We start from the raw sequence: 9,593 nt of genomic DNA on the forward strand, positions 1-9,593 counted from the left end.
TATCAGTCAACAAAATATCATTCTAAAACTCTTGGGAATCGTCAAGATATTTGGGGTTGTTGTTGTCAACCATGAGATAGACTGTTTGTTTTAATCAAAGTTGGGGGTTTTATGCCCTGAGCCCCTCCACGGTTACCATTTTTGCCCAGTCTTTTTCTTACTGTCGCCTCGTGAACCCTGACCTTATCTGAGCCCGACGCCTGCAGAGCTTTAGATGTTGTTTTGTTTTCTTTTTCACCTCCTGTGTGAGTTTTTTGAGGTGAACTTGGAGTAATTTAGAAAAACTTACACGATCATCACTGGTCCATGTTTTCTCCATTAGTGGATAATGTCTTTCAGTAGATTGTAACTGTACTTGTAACCCCAAAAAAGCAGGTTTTGAAAAATATTGTAATTTAGAAACTGTTTTTTGTTTTTGTTTTTGCATTATATATGCCTAATATACCTTTTTTCAGATTATCTGAAATGTCGACATGTGATTAGAAAAGCACAAAAAAAATGAAGGGAGGCTAATCATTTTTTTGCCTTTGTGATTTTTAGAAGTTAAAACTAAAGCAAAGCAACCTACAGTTTGGCTGCACGTTTAATTAACGACCTTTACGGATTCCCATCTGATGTGCGTCACAGCACTACAACTCCCTAACGAAGCGCTTCGACAGCTCCGCCACGCAGCTTCATTTATGTAACAAACACTTCGCTGAAAGGCCTCCGTCTCCTCCCTACTAGTATCCGCCCTGCAGGGGGGAGAAAATGCTCAGCTTCCCCTCTACTGGTCCTGCTGGAAGCGAGAGTGTGACTACGATGTCTACCTGTCTCTGCCCGTCTACCTGTGCCGGCGGGCCGGAGGCCTGCGCTCAGGTAAAGAGGAGACGCTTCTGTCACCAGGACGCCGCCAGTCCAGAGTCTTCCTTCCTCATCGTGTCACGTCCCCCTCTTTGCTGCCAACATGTTTTCTTTTTTCTGCTGCTCTGCCTTTTAACCCCTCGATTGCCATTGAATTCCTTTCTTTGGATGCACTAAATAAGAGTCGCATGCTTACGATAAGCCGATACTGAGCCCTGCTTTGTGTTTAAATGAGGAAGCTTCTGTGTGAGTGCGGTTGACCTGTTTTTAGAGGCTATACGTGTGAATGAGGACGAGCCTTCAGCAGGTTTCAGCTGTTGGCTGCACTGCATCAAATGTTTTTTTTGGGGGTTTTTTTTTGCATAATATAATATCATGTGTTATAACCCAGCCGGGTTATGCACAGAGGAAATGGGAAAAAAAAGATTATGGAGGGATGGGAATGTAGAGTGGAGACAGTGGTGTGGGCTTCAGGTAGAGGAGGAGATGTTTTCCACTACAGCACAGTCAGCTGCATGTTGTGACTCTGCCTCCTCTGTTCTTTCACTTTGCCTCCATAGAGCAGCTATGCTTTCCCAGCTGTTCTGAAGAGTTTGCAGAGCTATAACAGTGCCACGCAAAGTCTCTTTTTTTTTTACATTTTGTAACATTAAAACCACAAAATTCAATGCGTTTTAGAGAGATTTTATGTGGCAGACACACAAAACAACTGACAGTTGAGATGTGGAAGTAAAAGAATAGCTGGTTTTCAGTTATTATCACTTTTTTTTTTTACAAATAAGCATCAGATAGGTGTGGCCTTTGTACACATGTTCTCTTAAGTAACTCCTCTAAATAAAGCAGCCTTTAAAATCTCCTAATGAGTAAATTGAGTCGTTTTGGGTTGGATTTAATCCCAAAGTCCAGCCTTTCTGTACCGGCGTCATACAGAGTGAGAAACACAGCAGGACAGATCAGAGAAAAAACTGTGGAGAAGTTAAAATAGGGTTAGTTTATAAAAATATATATATATATATATATATATATATATATATATATATATATATATATATATATAAGGCTTTGAAAATCTTGAGGTTTCAAAAATGTAAAAGTGCAAAACCTACCAAAGAAAATAGCCTTCAAACTAAACTGAGCAGCACTCCACATGGACTTGAACACGCAGTCGCCAGGATGATATGATGGTGGTGTTGGCTGCATCACGCTGTGTGGCCGCACACCGAAACTGCTTAGACCTGATTCGAAGACGGATGGAGCCAAACAAAAGAAATCCTGGTCTGTAAGAGGCAGCAAAAGACTTCAAACTGAGGTTTAGATCAAACCGCATTCATGTTAGAATGATCCAGATTTCAAAAACCACGTGGCATTTTCTTCCACTTCACAATTTTATGCGACTTTAAGTTGGTCTGTCACATAAAATGGAAAGAAAACATTCAAGTTTGTGGCTGCGGTGTGACAAAATGTGAAGAACTTCAAGGACTATACATACTTTTGCAAGGCACTATAGCAGCCACATAGCTGTGCATGCAAACAGCTGAAGCTTTGTGTTTAAGAGCCTCTTGTGCACAGTATGAGGCAAATTATATGAGCATTGATGGATTGTTTAGGGTCTGGCTGCGAAGAGCATGTATGCATCTCGTTTGTCTCTCTGACCTGGGGCACATGCTGCACTCTGCTCTGCCCAGGCAGCGTGTGTATCTCTGGCACACACTGCATATGTGCTCTGATGCTCAGTCACACATGTAATAAAAGTGCTTGTTCGTGCGCATTTAATGACTGCATATGTGTGACTGACGTTTGTGCACACATGTCACGGGGCAAACTGCACTGAGAAAGAACAACTTGCTAGCAGCTCGCCATTATGCATATTCCCCAGCAGTCTCTCTATGTTTGAAACAACTCGATTAGGCATTTCGTTTTTTCTTTTTTTTTTTTGTCACTTGAAGAGACTTCAGACAAGTCACGGGGCAAACTGCACTGAGAAAGAACAACTTGCTAGCAGCTCGCCATTATGCATATTCCCCAGCAGTCTCTCTATGTTTGAAACAACTCGANAACTTGCTAGCAGCTCGCCATTATGCATATTCCCCAGCAGTCTCTCTATGTTTGAAACAACTCGATTAGGCATTTCGTTTTTTCTTTTTTTTTTTGTCACTTGCAGGAGACTTCAGTCAAGCCACGGGGGGTGCGAGTCTTCATCCGGCTAAGCCCTCCCCTCCAATGCCTCCCAAGAGGACAACCCCGGTCACTAAGCGCAACACGGATGACCCCACTCCGAGTCATCCCGTCATTCCGTCCCCGCACTCTGTGGAGGACCACGGCATCCTCCCCGTGGGCTTCCAGCTGCCCCCTCTGCCTCCTTCCCCACCCCTGCCGACCCACATACCGCCCTCTCCGCCCCGCCAGCACATGCACACCCACCACCTCCACCATCAGCACTCCTACCCGCACCCTCTTCCCCAGCCCATACCGATGCTGTTCGACCCACCGAGCCCAACCGTGGAGTCGCCCCAGCGCCCCGCCCCCGTCCCGCTGCACATCATGATCCAGCGAGCGCTGTCAAGTCCTGGCCCGGCGCAGCCTCATCCGGACGGGGCGCAGCGGGCACACGCGCTGCTTTTCGAAACCCCTCCGGAGTATCAGGTGGATCGCGGCCGACCTCTCCCCGTCAGCATTCAGCCTCTGAAGCTGTGAGTTTTTCCAGCACTTTACGTGACATGTCCTCATGTCTCGTGTTACGCTGGAGCTGCACAGTTCAGCAGTTTGCAATGTTCGAAATATTAAAATTGAAACAGATTGTTTGGATGCAGAATCTGGTATGTTGTTTAGCAGCAGCAGCAATTAGCAAACATCTGGTGGGACTACTAGTCTGCTGAACTCATCATACTAACTACTTCTAAGAGCAGCTAACAGCAAAATGAGAAACATTGTTGTGACGTCCTGCTGAAGGCAAAGTGTCAGAAAGAGTAGGAGCTTCTTAAAGAGACAGGCACAATTTCATTCCGTCAACTTACAAAGTAAAAAGTCTTCTAAGTCATGTTTGATATATTGAGCACTTTTGAAACAACTGAAGCTAACACAGTTTCTTGATTGTACTAGAAAATGGCACTTTATGCTTGGATAAACCACAATACCTCCCCTTTAAGAACTGTAAAATAGCCCTTAGCAGTGACAGTAGGCTGGAAAACAGATGCTAACCCCGTCGTGGGTAGGCGCTAATGGTTAGCCAACTGCAGTATCTATTTGTATCTTGTCTGTCAGGATGTTGCTGTTTCTTTTGGATAACAAAAATGCTGTCATATAAATTATTTAAGTGTTTAGTGTTTCTTTAATCTTTATTTATGAATGTTGCTAACCTGACCATCAGTCTTTATTAGTCAACTCCACCGATGACAACAAACTACTTTCTCTCTTACCTCAAAATAAGTCTCACAGACTTATGCCTTCATATTTTACACAGACTAAAGAGCGTGTCACAGTTCAGACAAATATTTAAAATCATGAGATTTGTTTCTCTGCTCATGACACAACTAGAGTTGCACTGATCAAAATTTTGTCGTAGAAAAGTTATTAGCTTAATAAAGACAAGTTCAACATTCGTGTAATTATCCACTCTGAAATGTTTCCTTCCTGTCAGATCTGAAGATGACTACTCGGAGGAAGAAGAGGAAGAAGATGATGAGGAAGAGGAGTACGACGGTGAAATCCCCCAGCCGGAGCTGGAGCCACGGAGTCGCCGCTGCCTGGTCGGGGATGCTGGTGTTTGTGGCCTTCCTGGGGAAAACAGCAGTGAGGAGGAGGAAGACGAGGAAGAGGACGAGCGAGGACAGCATGACAGGGAGGACAGCGATTCAGATGATCAGGATGCCCATAAAGAGGAAGACTCTGACGAAGAGGATGAGCCCCCACTCAGTAAGCTCGGTCTCTATCGATAGAGAAATAATTTAAGTGATTATTTTACAAAGTTCGAACTCCATCTGTTTTTTTCTTTTTTTTTTTTGCTACGTGAAGCGATGCAGTAGTCTGGTACTCCATCACAGTCGCTGCCTTTCTCTCTTCTTCTCCATTTCTGTCGTGCAGGTGCCCTGGCCAGCAGGGTCAAGAGGAAGGACACTCTGGCTCTGAAGCTGAGCAGCCGTCCCTGCGCCCCGGACAGGGACAGGTTCACACAGGAGAGAAGCAGCAGAGAGGACCAGCCTCCGGGTCAGACGGGCCTGACCTGGCAGAGCAGGGAGCAGTGGGAGGCCATTCGTACACAGATTGGCACCGCACTCACACGGTAAATTCACTGTCATCGTTTTTTGTTGTTTGGTTTTTCTTGTGTGTGTGTGTGTGTGTGTGTGTCAAATCTGATTTTCTAAAAAAAGAAAATTAAGAAAAAGATACAGAAATAGATTCTTAGATCACTGTCCTAATTATTTCCTGACTGAAAAGTGGATAAAACACTGTGAAAATACTGATTTCTTTTTTTTGTTTTGTTTTTGTATTCAGGCGGCTCAGCCAGAGACCGACTGCTGAGGAGCTTGAGCAAAGGAACATCCTTCAGCGTCAGTATTAACTATCGCTCCCTTTCACTTTAAATTAGCAACAATTTTACTGTCTAATATTTACTCATCTCTCAGTGCTGTGAGGGTTTTGCCTCTGAATTATTTGTTTCAGTGAAGCCAAATTGTACCGCATGTTCCGGCGTGTTCAACAAAGCTGTCTCCTGTATAGATTTTTGCTTTCAAAAGGTTTCTCAATTCAGTTGAGAGATCTAATTTTGGAAACTTCTTTCTTCTCTGCCTTTCCTGCACATCAAACAAAGCTTTCACATTCAAGTCTAAAATAAGCTCTGTCCCTATTTATTTATTTATTTATTTATTCTTTTTTAGCCAAAAATCAAGCTGATAGGCAAGCGGAGGTCAGGGAGATCAAACGGCGTCTGACCAGAAAGGTGAACAAGGACGTCAACAACAAACACACAGGTGTCATATTTTGCTTTTGATGGATGTGAAGCAGTAACAAAAATCATCCTTCTGTCGCAGCTGAGTCAAAGACCCACAGTCGCAGAGCTGCAGGCGAGAAAGATCCTGCGTTTCCACGAGTATGTGGAAGTCACAGAGGCCCAGGACTACGACCGGAGGGCGGACAAGCCATGGACCAAGCTGACCCCTGCAGACAAGGTATTGCTTATTGTGAAGCTAAAACAGAGATTACTTTGTGTGAGAAATGCACCTAATTGGTCATGTTCATGAAACTGAGACATTCAATATTTTTCTTCTAAAGTTCACTGTTTTAACATTCCCTGTTGGTTTTTGTAGGCCGCCATCCGGAAGGAGCTCAACGACTATAAAAGCACTGAAATGGAAGTTCATGAAGAGAGTAGAATTTACACAAGGTACAATTATGGGTTAAATATTAACTTTATAACACTCAGTAAATCTGAATACCATAGGAAATACGATTGATTGCATAGAGTGATGCACAATTATGCTACCGCCAGGTTTCTGGTGTCTCCAGTTTTTTATGCACTATGTATATCACCATATGACTAAAAGGTTCAATTTGATCTTATTTGACCTTCTTTAACATATTGCTATTTCCTCTACATTGCGTCTGCAAACTGGACTTTCTTTCAACAGTTACTTTTCTCTCACCTTTCCCCCATGAAAACCAGACTACCTAGAAGTTTGTGGTTAATGTGACAAAAGAGTAAAGTTTAAGAGGTGTTAATACTTAGTGATTATTTAGACCTAGTAATAAAATCATGCTAATTTACTTCTCAAGCAATATGCACCATCAGTAAAAATATACATCAGGGTGATGAATTTATTTAAACTGGATCTCTGTTTTGTGTAGGTTTCATCGGCCTTAGCGTCCACGCTCTCGGATAGTGAAGCACTTAGGATTTCTGTGAACAGAGGCGGCTCCGTGCGCAGATTGCCCCTTTTCTTCCCCCCACCATATCCAGACTTTGCTGTACTGTGTAATCAGGGAAGAGCCTGGAAGTGACTCACAACAAGAATGCCCGCCGCTTGCCTTCCATCACCCTCTCACCACATCGCTTTCTGCCTGACCCGAGACGGTGGCAGGCGAGGTCCAGATGCAGTATTTCTCCTAGAGGACGTGGGGTTGCGGGGAGTGTGAGAGGCCCAACGTGCCAACGAGGGAGTGAGGCGGCAGAGGAGATACGACCACGGCGCTTACTCTCACTCTGCTGCTGCTGCGTGCGGCGCCCTTCAGAGACTTGGATCTAGTTAAAACCTTTAACGCGGCCTCATTCTGTGTTGCCTTTTTTCTTCTCTTTGTTGTATATGGAAACACTAACTCATCTTGTTAATGTAATGGCATACAATAAAAACAGTAATAATGATGAGGACCTTATCATACTTCACACAGTAATAATAGATAACAGAGACTGAAGCACCAGAATGTGAAAATTTGGAAGTTTTCCGCTTTAGGACTTGGCATCTCTGGGATTTTGTGTTTTCTATTAGTTATGTACAGACTGCTGTTGTTATATCTTAGAATGCAACTGGGGAAAGATGTTATGATAAAATACTCTGTAATGCACAAGACATTTTATTTTGTAATTGTAATCATATGAGTAGTGAGAGCTTATATTTGAGCTGGGTTTTTTTATTATTATTATTATTATTTGGCTTTGCCTGTATTTGTGGTTGTGATGTAAGGTGGCCAATTTAGCGTCAATCTAGCTGCAGGAAAAAAAAAAAAAGTGCAGGTCAGGGAGGCCATCTACGTTTTCATGCGTGCCAACATAAGCAATGCCTGAAGGACTAAAGGAAACTGATTTTTGCAATCCTCTGCATGAGCCAACTGGACGTCCAGTGCCATTGGATCTGGACGACCTCTCTTCATTTCTACTTTTTTTATGAGTTTTTGTACTTCCCTTTAACGATTGAGCAAGCAATGCATTCTGTAGCCGTTTTAAATAAGGTCATTCTCATAGTGTCTGTAATAAGAGCTTAAATATGAGTTGCTGTGAGCGTAGATCAGGGATTTATACAACAACAACAAAAAAGTCCGAAAATGAATAACCGGTCAACAGGGAGTCAATTTTGGTTGGAGAATTTTGAAGCTGCAGGTGCGTTTTAATGTACTTTTGTCTGGCCAGTAGCTTACAGGGTTCTCTATGCTGTGTATAGGTTCATATAGGTTTAACTGATGCTTCTGTATATCTTGTCTTCCTTTTATTTGGAAATAAATTTTAAATATAAAGGTATTATAGGTTGATATTTTTTTAAGTACAAAACATTAGTTTGTGGTTAAATGCTACAAGAATGGGAACATGAAACGCCTTTCTTTTCCTGTCAAAAAAAACAATAATGATAAGATCAGTTTTAATTGGATGTTGAATGATAGGAGCCGATGAGTTTTCTTTTTAACTGTAAATAGTCACATCTGGATCTGAATAAATAATGCTATTATTCTCTGAACCTCATCTGAAGTGAACCTGTGCCTGACTCTTTTTTTCCCCCTACTTTTTCTGACGGTCTAACAGCGCCCCCTGCAGTCGAGGGGTTCTGTAAGGATGTGCAAAAAGCCTTAAAAGAAAGTGATATTTTATTACATATAAACCCACTTATGTCATCTCAAATGTCAACACATTTATTTAGGGGTGGAAATATCACATTACTAAATAATTACCTACTGTCACCTTTGTGTTGCTCCACACCCTCTTAGAGTTTTTGTCACTAAAAAGTTCAATCGTAGGCTCATCTGAAAGAAATAACAAATCTAAATTCAGATTGTTTGCAGGATTTATGTCTACCATTAAATAAATTCCCTTCCATTAACAGTTGATTGTCATTCAATATGCTACTGAAGTGGCAAAAATAAGTCTTTTTACGCATCTTTGCTGTTCTATTGTATACAGTGAGGTTGGCATTGTATTTTAATGGGTTGTTATTTTGTTTATTTTAAAAGAAAATTGAGAAAAGATTACAGATTAAGTTTGAATCATTTTAAGGTTATGGATGGATCAATTTATAGCTCTGGAAAGTTTGTTATAATTAGTAATCTTAATATTATTTAAATCTGACTTCAACTAGCATGTTGCCCAGAGTAGACAAAGCAACATTCAACCTTTTATTTACTAATTTAATCATCTCTGTCAAATTGTTTCTGATTAGTAGGGCACATTTCATTTTCATGCTCACTGCTTATCTGAAGAGCAAAGAGAAATAGTATTATTCCTATTTTTCCTTTCTTTTTTTTCTTTTTCTTTTTTTTTTTTTACATTGGACTGGGGTAGTTTGCATAGTTCCCCCCATCTTATATCTTCTACTCAAAACTGCTTTTTGTATTTACGGTCCTTGCTGCTGCTGTTACATCTGCCCACTGTGGGACAGTAAATGATATTCTATTAAGTATTTGTATGATGTTATAATTAGTTTGAACATCTGAAATATTTAATTGTAGGTAGCCCGTTTTAGAAGAAAAAAAAAATCTTGGCTACAACTTAATAACTTGTGACCACTATTTGTTTAATTCGTGGGCGCGACTCACTATTTAGAGATGTTAAGTCGTGTCTACGAATTAAACACGTCGTTCCCAAGACTTATTTTTCTTTCTCCCATGTCACCACACGGGTTCTGTATAATTGTGGGGAAAAAAATTAAATAAAAAATTGAAATAGACAAGTAGCGTTTTCATATCACTGTGACTACTTGCGTATGAAAGTGGCTACTTGGTATTTGTTCGGCAAGTTCATTTCGTCACTGTCTCTTTAAGAAAACGTGCTCTCT

At 41.5% G+C, this 9,593-nt stretch overlaps 1 protein-coding gene across 11 annotated transcripts in view; it reads left to right on the forward strand.

Annotated features, from left to right (window-relative positions):
- phactr4b (phosphatase and actin regulator 4b) overlaps positions 1-8,293 on the forward strand; it is a 36,203-nt gene extending 27,910 nt beyond the window's left edge. For 9 of the 11 annotated variants that reach the window (XM_016675045.1, XM_007559583.2, XM_016675047.1 and 6 more), the window contains 9 exons: positions 727-858; positions 3,005-3,533; positions 4,481-4,755; positions 4,924-5,122; positions 5,335-5,390; positions 5,718-5,779; positions 5,871-6,008; positions 6,147-6,223; positions 6,685-8,293. In XM_016675045.1, the coding sequence (XP_016530531.1) occupies positions 727-858; positions 3,005-3,533; positions 4,481-4,755; positions 4,924-5,122; positions 5,335-5,390; positions 5,718-5,779; positions 5,871-6,008; positions 6,147-6,223; positions 6,685-6,700 (1,484 nt within the window). In that variant the 3' untranslated portion in view covers positions 6,701-8,293. The remainder of the gene's footprint in view (positions 1-726; positions 859-3,004; positions 3,534-4,480; positions 4,756-4,923; positions 5,123-5,334; positions 5,391-5,717; positions 5,780-5,870; positions 6,009-6,146; positions 6,224-6,684) is intronic. The other 2 variants (XM_016675052.1, XM_007559585.2) reach the window with 1 other exon arrangement.
- Positions 8,294-9,593: the final 1,300 nt, after the last annotated feature.

The sequence above is a fragment of the Poecilia formosa genome, unplaced genomic scaffold, assembly GCF_000485575.1.
Source record: "Poecilia formosa unplaced genomic scaffold, Poecilia_formosa-5.1.2 Scaffold105, whole genome shotgun sequence".
NCBI classification, from domain to species: domain Eukaryota; kingdom Metazoa; phylum Chordata; class Actinopteri; order Cyprinodontiformes; family Poeciliidae; genus Poecilia; species Poecilia formosa.